This window comes from Garra rufa, chromosome 4 (assembly GCF_049309525.1).
Source record: "Garra rufa chromosome 4, GarRuf1.0, whole genome shotgun sequence".
NCBI lineage: Eukaryota > Metazoa > Chordata > Actinopteri > Cypriniformes > Cyprinidae > Garra > Garra rufa.
Genome location: NC_133364.1, coordinates 14,169,216 through 14,187,082, shown reverse-complemented (window position 1 = coordinate 14,187,082; position 17,867 = coordinate 14,169,216). Strand labels below are relative to the sequence as shown.

The window sequence follows — 17,867 nt, the reverse complement described above, 5'->3', positions numbered from 1 at the left end:
TGGCTTTCTCCTGTAATAAATGGTGATTGAGTCATATCCTTCCGATGAATCATGATAATCAGGTGTGCTCTTTCCCTGTGTGACTCAACTAAACAAACTGCATTTGCATGTGCTGTTGATGATCTGCAAACAGCAATCAGGTCTTTATAAATATGTAATTGATGTCTGATTGCAGGTCTTAAAAAGGCCGGAGTACTTCGGGAAGTTTGGAAAGATCCATAAGGTGGTCATCAATAACAGCACTTCTTATGCTGGCTCACAGGTGAGCTTTGCTTTCCTCCTCGTCAGCCTGTCTGAAAAAGGATTTTTTTTTAATGTGCTCTGATTTGGTCATCTAATATGCTTTAATATTTATCCCCAGGGTCCTAGCGCCAGTGCCTACGTCACTTACATTCGATCAGAAGATGCCCTCAGAGCTATACAGTGTGTTAACAATGTTGTAGTAGATGGCAGAACACTTAAGGTAATGAAAACTTAGAACAAAAATAGTCTTATGTTACTTCCATTGTGTGTTATATCTATATCTAAATATGGCTTTTTGTTTTTGTTTCTTGCAGGCTTCTTTAGGTACAACAAAATACTGCAGTTATTTTCTAAAAAGCATGCAGTGCCCCAAACCAGACTGTATGTATCTTCACGAGCTGGGTGACGAAGCTGCTAGTTTCACGAAAGAAGAAATGCAGGTGAAGTAGCTGCCTCCTGATTTTTAGCTTTTTAATGATGCTGACAGGCTCAGATCTGAGACCTTAACGTTTGACATTGCAGGCAGGGAAACATCAGGAATATGAACAGAAACTCTTACAGGAGCTCTACAAAACAAACCCCAACTTCCTGCAGAGCTCGACAGGGGAGAAGACAAAGGGCAAATCAGGCACATCACAGAGGTTTGGACTGAATCATAGCTTTCACAGCAGCTCCAATTAAAGCTGGTTTATTTATTCATTCGCTTATAAGCAACACATGGAAATATGGAAAAGATCGTTTTATTTTTTTAATGGCTGTTATTCTAAACTACAGAAAATTATAATCATTAAGTGAGTAGTGAAATTATAATTAAAATGAATTCATTATAATCTATTAAAATATTATACTTTCATTAAAGGAATGGTTCACCCAAAAAAAGAAAATTCCCCATGATTTACTCACCCTCAAGACATCCTAGGTGTATATGACTGACTTCTTTAAAATGAATACAATAGGAATTATATTAAAACAAACAAAAAAATGTCCTGGCTCTTCCAAGCTTTATAATGGCAGTGAATGGATCTGTCCATCTATCATAAAAAGTGCTTCACACAGATCCAGGTGGTTAATAAAAGCCATCTGAGGTCAGTCAATGCGTTTGTGTAAGAAAAATATCCATATTTAAAACTTTATAAACCGCAGTCTCTAGCTTCCACTAACTGTCGATTTAGGACGTATGAAAATCAAAACTTGTCACAAATTACAAGTACAAAATGAGGATTTGTAAAGAAAAATGTTGATAGATTTTGATGTAAGCCAAGATCAAAAGTTTTGCTGTAAACAAAACTTGGTTCTCACGAAACTAGCATATTCTTGCTTACCCTGTGACTGATTTCTATATTTTCTGCTGGAACGCCGCTTTCTCATGAACGACCGTACAACAATTAGCGGAAGCTAGAGATTACAGATTAAAGTTTTAAATAATGATTTTTTTTATTACACAAAACCATTGATTCACTTCAGAAGGTCTTTATTAACCCACTGGAGCCGAGTGGAGCACTTTTTATGATAGATGGATGCAGTTTTTTTGGGGGGTTTCAAAATTTCAACACCCATTCACTGCCATTATAAAGCTTGGAAGAGCCAGGGCATTTTTTAATATAACTCTTCTATTTGTCTAAAAGAAGAAAGTCGTATACACCTCAGTTAGCTTGAGGGAGAGTAAATCATGGGGTAATTTTCAATTTTGGGTAAACTATCCCTTTAAGGACTGAAAAATATTCATCATGGATATGGAAGCATTAATGTTTTGTTGGTGTCTTCCTCGTATTCTCCAGTTCCAACAGCAACAACAAAGAAGCTTGGCCATCGTTACAAACCACAGGGAAGATGCCCAATGGGCTTCCAGAACACCACAAGACCCCACCCCTAGATGGCGGCTCCGACTCGGAAAACATGAGTCCAGACGGTGCAGACACAGAGCTCGGCCTTGGCTCCATCCCTGGCCTGCCTCCCTTCACAAACTGTGACCCTGTCAGGTAGCCAGCCTGTGAACTTCTGCTTTGTGCCATATTCTGTCAGCCTTTTTTTCTTTGCCAAATTATTTGGAAAACTTCATCTTTTCTAAAATACTTGAGGGCACCAAGGGTTTATGGTATTGTTGAATGGGAATCATTTAAACACTGAATACTATAAAAGGACAAAAGCATTATATTACATTTGTTTGAAATTACATTTGTTTTCTTTGACATTTACATGACAGTTAAGTATATTTTCTCCCTAACAATATCTTAATAGACAGGTTTTTATTTAAAAAAAAAAGTATCTTTCTAAATGATTTTAATAGTTTAATGACTTTAATTAGCATAATACAATAATCCTTGTACTGTATGAATGCAATTGATTCTAAGCTTGTTTTATTTTTTTTGCAGCCCAAATAACAAACCTTCAGATTCCATTGGTTTAAGTAACGGAGAAACATCACAACAAGTAAGTTCTGGATCACACTGATGATCATTTTTAACATTTCAGAATGGAAAGCTGTACACTTTTATAATGTTATTTAAATCACTTTTAGTAGAGCAGTTAACATTTTAACAAGGTAAAAACACTTTTTTTTTTTTTTTTTTTCCTCCTTCACTAAATCCTTCAGATTTCCGGCAACGACTCTCCATCGCCTCCTCCTGGCTTGTCCAAGCCGTCTCTAGTGGTGCCTATCTGTGTAGCAGGGCTGACAGTACGATCGCCTTTCGAAGGAGCAGGAGCCGAGTCACAATCGCTCTTTTCAGACAACAGTAACTTCCGGCACCCCAATCCCATCCCCAGCGGCCTGTCTGGCTTTTCCAGTTCCCTTCACAGCAACTCCGATTGGCCCACTGCCCCAGAACCACAGAGCCTCTTCACATCAGGTACCTGGACACATTTAGACTTTGGATATTAACAGAAAAAAAACATAGCATTATGAACGTTACGCATGTAATATGTATCATTATTTTTACTTTTTTTATTCTGGCAGATACCATACCAGTGGCATCCTCTACGGACTGGCAAGCGGCCTTCGGCTTCGGCTCCTCGGCCAAGCAACAGGATGACGACCTTGGCTTTGACCCCTTTGACGTCACCCGTAAGGCACTGGCTGACCTTATAGAGAAAGAGCTCTCAGTGCAAGATCAAGTCTCCTTACCCATGACTGGCACAAAATCAGCGCCAGGCTTCCCCCACGGGCCTTTACTCGGCCCACTCCACAGCGCCCCCTCCATGAAAGGCCCACTTCAACACCCCACATCTTCACACTTCGCCCCAAACTCCAGCTTGCCCCCACGGGGCTTCTCCCAGCTCCCACACCGCACTGTCTACAACTCCTTCAGCTTTCCCGGCCAGACGCCAACCTCTCGCCACAGTTGGATGGGCATGCATATGCGCAATAACCTCCCACACTTGAATCACACCGGAGCCCCTTCTGCTGCACAGCACAGCAGCTTTTTGGACTTGAACTTGGCGCCACAGCAACATCATCACAATACGGGGCTTGGAGGTATTCATATGACAGGTAAGTGCAAACTGGGGCTAGGGGTGTGTGTGTGTGTGCGTGTGTGCGTGTGTGTGTGTGTGCGTGTGTGTGTGTGTGTGTGCGTGTGTGTGTGTGTGGTCTTGGTTTTTATATCTCGGTGGGAACTGAATACGCACAAAATTGAGGTCTCTATGGGGAAACAAGCTTATAAATCATGCAGAATGATTATTTTTTCTGTAATGGTTAGGTTTAGGGCTAGGGTTAGGGGAAAGGGATAGAAAATACAGTGTGGACAGTATAAAAACCATTGCGCCTATGTAGAGTCCCCACAAGGATATAAATATAAGTATATAATAAATATAAAATTGTACAATTCATTATTGTTATTAATATATTATTAGTAGAATTATTATAAATTCTTATTACTTGTTTAATATTATTGTATATTTAATAGTAATATAATACATCTTTATCTATATATTATATATCTTTATGTATATATAAAGGATGTGAATAAAACAATAAATGTGTACTTATTTTTTAATATTATTGTACATTTAATATAATAATAATAGTAATAATATCTATATATTGTGTATATATTAAGTATAATCATATGTAAATACAAACACAGTGTTTTTATAAAAATGTAAATAATATAATAGTATTAGTATCTATATAGTGTATATATTATGTATATAATAAAATATGTAAATAAAGTGTATTCTTATATATAAAAATGTAAATAATAATAAAATATTAAATTATTAATATTAATGATTAAATATTATAATGTAATATGGAGCTAATGTTCTGCCATAATGGGTAACTGTCACTGCAAACTCAGTCACTGGAGGGCAGTGTGGTGCTCTTTTGATAGCATGCCGAAATGTACATCATCAGAACGCTGTCATAGAAGGTTCTGGTGATTGCCAAGGGCTCTCTCACATTAAATGAAACCTCATGATTTGAAGTATAGCGGTGAGATCGCTGTCACATTTAGTGTTAATTGCAAATACAGCATATAATCACCATCCCCTGAGGACATCTTCCTGACAGGGCTGTAATTTCGCATAATGCGTGATGGGCCAGCCCACTTTTTTTATTTTTTCCTTAACTTTATCATTTTGTTTCTGTGATTTATGTGGTGGACCTCCGAGTGTGGGTGTCCACCCGGGGCAATAAGTGCTTTTATTTAAAGTCAGTCTAGCCAAATTAATTCAGTTTGACTTGGAAAAGACAGATGGTTTTCCTGACGTGAACTTTGAGCCAAAACTAATACAAAGATGAAAGTTTACAAAGATTCATCTTGGATCTCCGGATGTGAGAACAGCCCGTAACTCTGAGGGAAATATCAAATAGCAGTATTATTCATCTGAAGAGAAAGTACTCAGACAGGGGGAAGAGGCTACAGTTTGACATTTCACTCAAGCCCTTACCTGAACCCGTCAGCAAAGAGGCAAGCTGAAAAAAATCCAGATCTCAAATATCATAAAACAGCCTCAGTTTGATATGAGACCATGACAGTGTAAACAAGGAAATGATGCACTCAGAAATTTCTAAAGCAACTGAGCTGCTGTCATGCAAAAAAAAAACAACAACATGCATTTAAGTCAGTTAGTGTTGGTTAGTTATTCCCCAACCACGTCCAGAATTGATCTTTTAGAAATTCAGTTCATTTAAATAGAAAGCGTTTCCTTGCGGTCTAGCTTTAGGGCTTTTTATGTGAAACAATCTAATCTGCTGACACTGCTGTGGAAGTGTAGCATTTGTTAACATGCTGTTTGTTTCTCAGCGTGCCTCCTACGATTTAAAATTAGATTAACTTGTGTTTTAGATGGTGCAAAAAGAAGAGAAGGGAAATTGGAAGTGACCTCAGGGTTTTATTACTCATAGAAACAATGAATAACTGGCATGGCTTATTTTTTTTAATACTACCGGCTCCATTTTGGGCTCTGTTGTGCTATGCAGTGTGTCTTGTTTTTGTTTCTTAAATCCGTGGGTCTCAGTGAGAAATATGGTCTTCCCGTTTGCAGTGGTGTCCTCCAGAGGATGCAGCTGCCCAGGACCTGGGAGGGGGAACGTTGCATTATTTACGAAGAAGAGTCGAGATACCAAAATAGGCTGGAGGGCCAACACATGCAGGCTCATAACTTGTTAGATGGGTTGTTTGAGTGAGAGAGGGATTTCTGCGACACGGAAAATGCAGATTTAGATTTAACTGAGCATTATCTGAAGTTAGCAAATGATAAATGAAACGTGTTCATTTATGCTTTGTTTTTAATGCATTAATGTGCATTAATGAAATCATAATGTGCATAGTATTGCTGTAATTGAATACTTACTAATTCATGTTTTTATTTACTATAAAATTAATACAAATATAACTGAAAAGATATATATATATATATATATATATATATATATATATATAATAACACATTTTAATCATCCAAGTTGACGTGGTTATCAGCTAATTCTTCTAAATATCATCATGGACTGATTTTTGTTATTGCTCCACAATTGACCAAACCTTTTTTTTTTTTTTTTTTTTTTTTTTTTTTAAAGCAAAGATTTAAAATGCATTTAATAATGAATTTAAAAAATCTGTTTGCATATATTTAGTATTTAAAATATAATAATATATCTATCTGTAACCTTATAGTGTATATTTTTATGTATATATATATATATATATATATATATATAAAATATGTAAATAAAATTGTGTATTTTTACAAATTTACACTTAATTATTAATAATCATGTAGTAATCATGTCATATTTTTTACACAAATACACTAAACGTTTTTATATCAATATATATATATATATATATATATATATATATATATATATATATATAGCATCTAAAATTAAATCTAAAATTATTATCATATTAATTACAATTTTAAGTATTACAATTTAAAATGAATTGAATAGTGAATAAAAAAAATCTATTTGAATATATTTAAAAATGTAATTATCAGAAATCATTTTAAATTTGCTGATTTGCTGCTCAAGAAATATTTTTTTTATCAATTTAAAAACGGTTAAAATATTTGTTAAAACAGTGGTTCACTTCTTCTTTTTTTCCCAATGTACTTTAATAAATAGAAATTGTTAAAAAAAAGTATTCTATTTTTCAACATCATAAATTGCTACAAAAATACAGTAAAAATGTTTTAATATAGATAAATAATTTATTAATTATTTTTTAAATTAATAAATATAATAATTTGATAAATAGAAAGTTCAGAAAAAATATTTGAAGTATTATGTTTTTTCAACATTATAAATGTCTTTATAATCACATTTAATTAATTTAGTCTATCCTCGTTAAATGAATGTAGTATAATGTAATATTTTATTTTACATAGCCATGTTTAATATAAAACATTTTGAATTGAGTTACTATAATACACCAAAATAGCTTTATGTGATGTATGCATTGCAGTCTAGCGCTAATATATTGTTCATGACTTAAAAGTAAAGCAAAACATACATTCACTGAAAGCTGAATGACGCAAAAAGGCCTACTTTACACCCTCTACACCCTTGCAAGAGAAATTTGGTTTCTTCACTCTTCACTGATATGATTCTGAGTTTAGCTTTTGTCCCGTCCGCATAAATAAAACATGACGACACTTGTTTATCTGCGTATGCTAATGCTAACATGGGTGATTGTGTTAATGCCTGACACACTTGGCTAGACGAGCACTTTCTAATCAGAAGTAAGAACTGTGGAGAGGTTTAAAAAGAACACCTCATTCACGTTATTCAACACCTCATTCATCTTATCCCCTCCTTCAGAGGCGTTTCATTAAAGCCCAGTCCCCCTCAAGTGTTGATATTGAGTGTCTAGATTCTCATATTGGCTCGTTCTCACACTTGACTTGTTTATCTGCACAGGTTTTGACGGTATCGACTGCAGAGTTTCCCAAGCGAACATGTCACTTCCTCTGTGTTTAAGGCCTGATCGCTGTAATTTTGCTGGCTGAGAAAAAGAAACATCTACTGTAATATTTTAGTATTTTATATTCCGTGCAGAATATGCATGTATGCTGTTAAAGATAACTGGCCCATGCTAACCAGCCAAACTTTGACCCCTTAGTTGAGATCCAGTACGTCTGGTTTTAACTGACTAATGGAGTAATAAACATGTCGCTGACTTTGCAGCATCCGTAGTTAGACCCTTGGCCGCGCTCAGGAGAAACTCCTGTCATATGGCATTAGAGGGGAGCTCCGTCTGCTCCTTAAATTCCCATGTTGCAAAATAATTAAATTACAAGCATGACCAGTTTGACAGTATCAGTGCGTCTGGTGTCTTGGCTGGAAGCACCTTTATTGTCTGAAGACCTTTTAACAGCAGGATGTCCCAGGGGTCTCCCATCTTGCTGATGGTTAGTACAATTACAGTGTGGATGGATTCAGACTGTAATACTAAAAACATTTTGATAAATCATTTTTGTCATTCATTTTAAGATAATTGTGTTATAGCAAAGTAATATAGCAAAATAATAACTCAAGGCAGTAACAATTTAAACTGTTTTATTTGTGAACTTATATTCAGCTGTTCTTTTTAATATTTAAATTTTAACTATATTTGAACTTTTAGGATCATCAGTCATTAAAGCTGTGTAAATATTGGTCACTTTTGACCAAATCTTACCAAACTGATTACTCACAAAAAAACTCCCACAGATCATGTTTTCATGCCATTTTAAGTCTTGTTTGACCTAACAAAGTGGTTATATCTAAGAAATAGGATTTATTGCATGAACCAATCACAGCCAATAATAACCAGTCATATCCAATTATATTGCAACAGAGGCATTGCCTCTCATGTGACTTTCCCCCATTCATTCTCAGTTACCCTCCAACAAACCCACTGCATGCTTTAGGGCAGGGTTCCCCAAATCTTACCCTGGAGGTCCAATGCGCTGCAGAGTTTAGCTCCAACCCTGATCACACTCACCTACCTGTTATTCTCTAATGATCCTGAAGACCTTGATTAGCATGCTCAGGTGTGTTTGATTAGGGTAAGAGCTAAACTCTGCAGGAAAATGGATCTCGAGGTCCAGATTTGATGATCCCTGCTTTAGGGGGTCTGTTAAAACTTGATGGGTTCACGGGAGGAGAGAGAGACATACAAACTCCCGTTGTAACTTTACCTGCTGGTGCCGCTGTTAGACTATATTTCTTTAGAAAAACAAGTGATTTGTACATTTTTTTTATTTTTATTATTATTATTTTTTTTCTTAACTAAGACAAATAGACAATTACTTTGTTCATTCAGAGTGTTTATTGCTAGAAATATAAATTATAAATTAGCATAAGTATAAATTGAAAATATATATATTTTTTAAAGAAACAGGACCATTTAAATAAAAAAATGAAAGTGTATTTCTATCCAATTTTACTAATACTCAATACGATAAAATAAAACACATCTGTAATAGTTACGTAAATGTAATTCTGCTAAAATATTTGTAATGCCTCGCAGGAATTTGGATGTTTAGGTGATGCAAACAAATTGTTGAATCAGTGTTTTTAACAGATTCTTTAAAAAGCGCAATAATAGGCGAGACTTCCAGTTCATTATCCACTATAGGGAAATAACTAGAAGAATATCAACCTGCAGTAAACGGTAAAACGGTTTGCACTACACACCAGTGTGTTCATAATTAAGATAATACATTAAACTAATATGGTGAGACACACAAATTTGCATTATCAAGCAGCAAAACCAGCTGTTTTGTACAGCTAAAAATAGCTAGACGTGGATGAGACCAGAAGTCAGACCCATAAAATTTGCAAATGGCTGTAACCGTTCCTATGGGAAAAGTAAGGTGGATAGAAGTGATTTTTTTTTTTGTTTTGTTTTTTTTGGAGTATCTCCTATTAGACAACTTTCTGGTGTGCTTGATTCTAATTAGTTAATTGCATACTATTCTATATTGACTGCCGAAATTGAGTTATGTCAGGTAATCGGTTTCCTTCATTGCTGTCATATCATTCTGCAATCTCTTTATTCTCATATTTTAAAATAATTTACTCAGGTTAATACAACAGTCAATATTAAATCTATGAGCCAACCTTAATATTCTTTTTTTTTTTTATTATTATTATTATTTATTTATTTTTTTTTATCAAACCCAGCCACAATCCCTGTTTCCAACACTTTATACAGTTTATTGTCCAGGCTCTAAGGGAAGCTGATGTAGGAGGCGGGAGCCCAGAGAAGTTTGCTGAGTCTTAACTCAAGCTTAGAGGCTAAAGACTTGTTTTTTCCCTGCCAGGGTTGTTATCTCGTTCACTCCATTCCTCTGTCTTTGCAATTCTTCCTTGTTTGTCCCTCTCTCTCTCTTTCTCTCCATTCCCTCCTTCATCATCTTTGCTGCCTGGTTTCTCCCTCCCTCTGGGCAGAAGCAAACCTTAGGAGAATACTGGCCTGATTAGAGAAGAAAAGGTTTATTTTGGCCCGAGTCCAGCCAAAAGAAGCTCTGCGTTATTGAAGCCGCGCATCTCTCCTCCAGTGTGACACAGAGAAAAAAAAAAAAAATGAGAAACTAATTGAATAATAACAGGACTGTAAAGAGCTTTATAATGATTGTTCCTCCATTAGTAAGGGCAAGTAGACTCAGAAGGGAGCCAAAGATCACCTGTTGTTTTTGCTGAATCAAGTATAAATCATCATTACTGTAGCGGCTATTAATCCGCAGTCCGGCTTTGATTAATGCCGTTTCTGGATGTGATATCCTGAATGAAAATTCAATTTTTAGTGAATTCAATTAAATTGTGTTTTTGTCAGGGCTATCAATCGATCTTCAGCCATTATACGTCAAATAATAAATCGTATTAATCAGTCAATTTGATTGTCAAATTGCTTCATTTTTGCCATCTTGTGGCATAAGCATTGCATTAAGATTTACATTTTTGTTGCACTCTGTTTTTTCTGCTTTTAAAAGCTTGTTTGGTTTAATCATACCAAATTAACACTCCCGATTGGCAGCCTTTTAAAAACTGATAATTGCTTTTGTTTCTCTCTCTCTTTTTCCATCTCCTGTTCTCTTCCATCTTCATTTGTGGTGTATTTGTGCACATGGGTGTTTGGATACCCCATCATCACGTTCCCAAACAGAAAACAGCACCTCAGTAGAAAGTTTAAATGTGAAGGAGTGGCAGGATGGGCTCAGAGCGCTTTTACCCAACATCAACATCAACTTTGGTGGACTGCCCAGCTCCTCCTCATCTTCATCTTCATCCTCCTCTTCCTCATCAGGCATGAACCACACAGGCGGAATCTCACACAGCCTCAGCTGGGACGGCACAGCCAGCTGGATGGACCCTGCCATCATCACGGGTACAGCCTGAATTTTCTTCGCCACAGAGATTTGCCTTGTAAAATGTTTAAATATTTGGATTGTCCTTTTCTTAAAAAACCAAAGTTAGACCCACTTTAGTATCATGTATCTATACTTGCGTTTAGATTATTAATAGGTACTTATAGTGTACGTTTACAAATTTACTCACCCCTGTCATCCAAGATGTTCTTGTCTGTCTTCAGTCGGAAAGAAATTAAGGTTTTGGAGGAAATCATACAAGGATTTTTCTCCATATAGTGGACTTCAGTGGGGAGCAATGGGTTGAAGGTCCAAATTGCAGTTTCAATGCAGCTTCAAAGCGCTCTACACGATCCCAGCCGAGGAATAAGGGTCTTATGTAGTGAAACGATTGGCCATTTTCTAAAAAAAAATAAAGATGTGTAGGGTACAACAGGGCTAAAGGCACACTACAAATGTAGTAGAGATCCCATAGTAATTTAATATAGATTTACAGTAGTAACAACAAATGATATTTTATTATATATGATATGATTAATATCATGTTTTATATATGATGGTTTCATTCTAAACATGGTGATTATCTCTAAGATGGATACACAACATAATATATTTACCATCTGAATCTAACCATGTCATGTCAACAAATAGAAAAGCCAGCCTTCTATTAATTATCATGTTAATTATTGTGCCTTTTAGCCCCAACGACAGGGGAGCTTTACCACAAATACCATACTTTTACATATTCTTTCGTTATTTAAACTTTTGAGACCTTTGTCTCAAGATATATTCAAGAATTTTGGCGATTCTCTTTTGCTACTTAAATCTACATTTTTAAAAACCTCAATATTAGATCAAGTAAGCACAGAATCGACTTCGCATCGAGCGTCAGCCAAAATTGCATGTGTATCTTGAAAAGCGGATGTTTTGGAAAGTGCTACGCCACTTTTTTTCTGCTATCTAGTGGTTTAGAGGAAAATAATAAAGGTGCCTTTTACCCCAGGGCGCCTTTAACCCCGCCATACCCTATACTTTTTAACCACAAATGCTCATCTTGCACTAGTGCACAGAAACCTTTATACTTTGTTTCTAAAAGGTAGGGTACTCCTTCAACTTCAAAATCATCCTAAATGGTTGTTTTACCTTTTTTTGTAAAGGGAGTTTGACTATGTCACACGTGACCTTTCCAATGTGATTACGTAATGCGTTTGGTCAAGCTAGTGCAAGATGAGCATTTGTTGTTAAAGCATAAAAAAACTATATTTATTTTTTTAAATGACTAATCGTTTCGCTCGACTGGGATCGTCTGCATTGAAACGGCAGTTTTGCATCTCATTTTTGAAATAGTTAAACACTGAAAAAATTATAATTCATTTTGCCTAGTGAAATGACAGGTTTTAATTATTCACGGTTAATTCTCTGTATTTAAAATTAATATTAACGTGATTTAATATTGAGTCGTTTTCTCAATCTTTTTGAATGTGTGAGCATAACAGATTAACATGTTAGATTCTAACTGGATTAAAATCACAAAACACATTTGTGAAACAAATTTACCTGACCTCAGGAAAAACCAAGCCTGTTCAAATTGTGCCTTGGGGAGCTAAAATGAATAATGCATTTAGGCTTTTTAAACATTTATTCTGTAACCTTTTCACTAAAAATGTCAGAGATGTAAAGCCATTTTAAGGGCCATAGAAGAGGGCACACGTTTCAGATCAATTTGATCTCCTGTGCTTTCAGGCAGTCTAAAGCGCATCCATGTGGACTAAATCGGATATCACACAAAAATACTGCACACCTCCATCAATCAGAATACAAAGTGGATAGCATTTTTACAGCATTCTTCTGTATCTTATTGTTAGAGCTACAGCTTGGTAGACAAGAACTGAATTGTGCAGCTATATTTGTGATCAATACTTCAAGCAAAGTTTTGCCATTTTTCTCCCCCGGGTTGAAGGGAAATGGCAACGTCTTATCTGTTGCTCCCTAAGGTTGAAGTTGCAATCTGTATGGATGTCACGGATATTGTCTGGGTGCTCTCAGCGGCTGCCGGCAGCATCCATCATCCACAGGGGGTTTGGAATTAATAGCTCACAGCAGGCCGGCATGTTTTAAGTGGTGCAAAGGCACCCAAAAATGCCCCGTTTCCTTATGTAATTAATCCTTTTATTGCTAATTATTTAAAAATGTTGCCTACATGATAAATGGATTGTTGACAAAGCAAACTGTTGCTCAGTTCTGGTTGGTACAGTATGCAGTTATGATTAAAGTAATTTAATTCCAATTTAATCTGACAGTAGATGTTCACAATTTCTGTTTTTATAACTTTGCAACAGTTTAAATCAGTTGACTCTAAATCTGTTCATTTATTTAACAGTGCGAATTATACATGTAATGTCTTGAATGCACTTCTATGATAACCATGTCTTTAATTTCTGATATAATATTAATTTAGATTTTTCCTTCATGGCACAATTTAAAGAAGTTGGAGTCTTCCAGATTTTATAATGGCAGTGAATGGGTGTTGAGATTTCTGAATCCAATGAAGTGCATCCATCCATCATAAAAAGTGCTTCATGCAGTTCCAGGGGTTAATAAAGGCCTTCTGAAATGAATTGATGTGTTTGTGTAAGAAAAATATCCATATTTAAAAATATAAACCATAATGTGTGGTGCATGCATTCGCCAAGAGAGTGGCGTTTCAGCAAAAAAAAAGGAAAATTAAATCAAGAAAAGGATATTGTAGAGATGGTGTAAGACCCTCATGACTGCGTCAAGCTTAAATCTTCTAAAATATTAGATAATTTGACCTTCTTCAATAACATGGCAAGGTTAGTTCAATTTTTTTTTATTCGTTATCCAAAAATATTAAGATGTGTACACTCTCATATATCAAGGAAATTCCCTTTTTACCTTTAATGCTTTTTTCAACATTAATAAAAAAAAACAAAAAAAAAAACATTTTAAGTGGAGTTACGTTTAAAGTTGTTCAATTCCATCTCTCCAGATATTCACAATTTATGTTTTTATAACTTTGCAACTGTTTGAATCAGTTGATTTGAATCAGTTGACTCTGAAGTAATTTTATAACTTAAGGGATGATTTACTCGACCTCAAGCCATCCTAGGTGTATATGACTTTCTTCTTTCAGAAGAATACAATCAGAGTTTTATTAAAAAATGTCCTGGCTCTTCCAAGAAGCCCCCCCAAAAACTGCATCCATCTATCATAAAAAGTGCTCCACATCGCTCCAGGGGGTTAATAAAGGCCTGTGTTTGTATAAGAAAAATATTCATATTTAAAACTTTATAAACTGTAATCTCTAGCTTCTGCTAACTCTCCTATGCACACTCACGAAAGAGTGGCATTCCAGCGGAAAATTACAATTTTAAAAATTGAAATCAAGAAAATTATCAAACATCGTCAAACATAATTTTTAATTACATGACAAGATTAGTTTAGATTGTAAGATGTCATGCTATGTGATTCTCTAAAAACAATAAATTTCTTTATCCAAAAATATTAAGATGTGTATACTCGCATATATTCAAGGAAACTCCTGTTACTTTTCACTTGATTACACTAATGCTGTTTTTTAACATTAATAAAAAAAATTAGCTTTTAAGATGTGACTTTTAAAGTAGAACTATCTTTAACATATTTAATTTTTTTTTTTTTTTCCTATCACCATTAGGTATTCCAGCATCCTCAGGCAACAGTCTGGACTCTCTGCAGGATGACAATCCTCCCCACTGGCTCAAATCCTTGCAGGCGCTCACAGAGATGGATGTCCCCTCCGGTTCCACAGTGCCCCCCCAGCCCCCACACAGCAACCCCTTCGGAGCCCAGTTCCCCCACAGAGCCGGCTGGACCCCGTACCCAACCACAGCCACGGCCAACCCCGCCACCCAGTTCCACTCACCTCCCCCAGGCTTCCAGACCGCGTTCAGAGCCTCAGCCCAGGCCCCCACAGATCTGCTACAGAGTGCCGGCATGGACCGCCATTAGGAACTGTGAAAATCCTATTCCCCTTATCCGAAGAACAGCTGACAAACACGGCAGACGAATCAGTACAAAGCTATTAACAAAATAACAAGATTATGTATTGTTTTCTCTCTTCATCTTGCGCTCATTTTTATCCCGGATTTGTGTTTCTCTTGGTTTAGTCTTTCTTTTTCCTAGTTGCCCAAGTGCTCTGTTCCAGCTTTCCCCGATTCAAATAAGCCAGTTGTCACAGATATGAGACCTAAACAAGCTCCTTAGTAAAACAGAATGTTAACGTCACTACATCATTTTGGAACTTCATACCAGTGCTCTAAACAGCGCATCATCAATGATGCGCGCTCCTGAAATTCCATTGGAACCAAATGGAATGAATCAAAGCAAAAGTGTCTTGATTTAGAAATAAGAGTCTGCCTTCAAAGCTAAACCAAAAATAACAGCACCTGTTCGTCCATCTGCACAACAGAGGTGCTACTTCCTGTGAGAATCCTTAAAGCCATGCAGCTAAGCAATCAAGTAGATATCCAAAATCAAAACAGGGCTTCAGTTTTTGCGCTTGATCAAAAGGGTACTTGACTTCCATTATTCCGACGGATCAAAGGCATAATGATGGCGAAGCAAAAAGCACTTTTTCCCGAGGATCTTTGGCCTTTAACTTTGTTCTACCTTTCTGTGCCCTTGTTAAAAGGGAGATGCATTTTTAGGGGTCATAAACGTGGTGGCCGCTCTCGGCGTGGCATTTAGCTGTAGATGGATGCAGGCCTTTGCCTTTGACCTTTCCGCCAAATTGCCTGGTTGGTCAGGGGGGTCTTCCACTTTAGTTCGCAACACCGCGGTTAACCTCTGTATCAGAGGGCGGCGCGGCGTGTCGCGAAATTAAGAGGAATTGAGAGCCGGGTCCCGCCGACCCCTTTCAAACGCAGGGCTCATGTAGCACACGGGACGCCACCGTGTGGCGTCTCACATAGCTGCCTCGACGTACGTGGCCTAATCAGTGTTTACGCTCTGACTATGCTCCCTGAAGAAACTTGAAGGTATGCGAGGTGTACAGAGTTTTAGGAACTAGATCTAGAGTCAAAATGCTGCGTCGTGTGAATGCGTGGCGTGAAACTTGCGATTGGTGTTTGCGTGAAGAAACTAATCAGGGTTAAAGGGCTTTTCGAATGATGGAAATTCATGAGGATGTGATCATGACATGCGTGTCTGTAGCAGTTAATTTGCACGATATAAATGGGAAAGCTGGGATAGCTGCACTACCGGGCAACTGATGTTTCGGCAATACAGATGGGGGCTCGTCCGGGATGGTTAACACAGTTCGTCACTCCTACTCCCCCCGTTCTCAGTTTTCTTTTAACGGTCTTAATCCTGTATCAGCTGTGTAGGTTCCTGCCGACAGTTCGGTATTCAACAGTATTCAACAGGAATGAATAAATTAAATCTCTCTGACGACGAAACCAGTACAGTTTAACTTGGGTTTTACATGTAAGAAAAAAATGAAGAGCTGAAGGAAATTGTACCTCTCTAAAGGTCTGGAGGAAAATAAAAACTAAATCTTAAATAAAAAAATGAAATGTCATGCTTGAGTCCAAGTGATCTTTCTCTTTTTCTCATTTATTTGTTTTGTCTGTCAGCACTTTGAGACGTGATGAAAGGCGGTGATGGGCTCACGTTCGCACGTTCTTGCTCAGCGCTTGGACACATCCTCCTCATTTGCGTCAATTGCTTCTTCTAGAGATCAGGTCTGGAAGAGGGTGGTACTTAATTTTTTATTTTTTTTTTGTTCCATCTAGTGGGTGTCGATACCAACCTCCGGTGCACGAGCCTTCAAATACTTTCGGTGCGGCCCAATTAACTTTATCTCAGTAAAGAGGCAGCGGCTCCCAGATAATGTCAAGAGTGCATTAGGCGTTCGCAGCGAGCTTACCGAGCGCTCGGCTTTCAAACGCTCAGCAGAGCCACTCTGTCATGCTCTCGTGCTTAAATTACTGCAGTGCTGATCTAATTGGCACTGGAAGCTGCCAGCAAATATGCAATACTGAAACTGCAGTGACTGGGCATGTGTTTTCTCCAGGGCCTCAGTTATAATGACCCAAATACGTAATGTATTCCTGTGTAGAGTGGTTGAGTCAATATATATATATTTAGAGACTGAATGATCGAGAGCCTCGTTTCCGTTTTATCACCTGAAATGATTTGCATATGTATAACCGTGTTATTTAATGGTGTAATTAGTTCAATGAGGCACAACCTGAAATCACACTTGTCTAGGCCAGTGGTTCTTAGCTAGTTTTTTTTTTTTTTTTTTTTTTTTTTTTTGCTGCACAACTTATTCAGCAGAACAATACTGAATCTTCAGCACTAGACTGACCGCATGACCAGTGTAGTCCAATTTCCAAACGAATGATTCGGTTCGAGTGAGTGAGTCAGTTCTTTTTATTGAAAGTCATACAGCTTGCAGCTGACTGTGACACTTGAATGTAGTTAGCATCTTTTTAAAATTCATGAAAGTGTCTTATTACAGATAAACATCTTGCCTTTGGGAAGTAATATTTTATATATAAAAAATCTATTAAATATGCTTGAATAGTATTTATTATTTCAAATATGTGACCCTGGACCACAAAACCATAAGGTTAAATTTTACAAAACTGCGATGTATACATCATATGAAAGCTCAATAAATAAGCTTTCTATTGGTATATGATTTGTAAGGATAGGACAATATTTGGCCGAGATACATCTATTTGAAAATCTGGAATCTGAGGGTGCAAAAAAATCAAAATACTGAGAAAATCACCTTTAAAGATCTCCAAATTAAGTTC

General features: G+C 36.7%; 1 protein-coding gene across 2 annotated transcripts in view; it reads left to right on the top strand.

Moving 5' to 3' along the window:
* cnot4b (CCR4-NOT transcription complex, subunit 4b) overlaps positions 1 to 16,621 on the top strand; it is a 29,647-nt gene extending 13,026 nt beyond the window's left edge. The window contains exons 4-13 of one of the 2 annotated variants that reach the window (XM_073838045.1): positions 176 to 262; positions 362 to 463; positions 558 to 683; positions 766 to 884; positions 2,022 to 2,222; positions 2,616 to 2,673; positions 2,837 to 3,092; positions 3,200 to 3,733; positions 10,980 to 11,060; positions 14,738 to 16,621. In XM_073838045.1, the coding sequence (XP_073694146.1) occupies positions 176 to 262; positions 362 to 463; positions 558 to 683; positions 766 to 884; positions 2,022 to 2,222; positions 2,616 to 2,673; positions 2,837 to 3,092; positions 3,200 to 3,733; positions 10,980 to 11,060; positions 14,738 to 15,051 (1,878 nt within the window). In that variant the 3' untranslated portion in view covers positions 15,052 to 16,621. Of the gene's footprint in view, positions 1 to 175; positions 263 to 361; positions 464 to 557; positions 684 to 765; positions 885 to 2,021; positions 2,223 to 2,615; positions 2,674 to 2,836; positions 3,093 to 3,199; positions 3,734 to 10,838; positions 11,061 to 14,737 lie in introns of both variants that reach the window. The other variant, XM_073838044.1, reaches the window with a different exon arrangement.
* Positions 16,622 to 17,867: the final 1,246 nt, after the last annotated feature.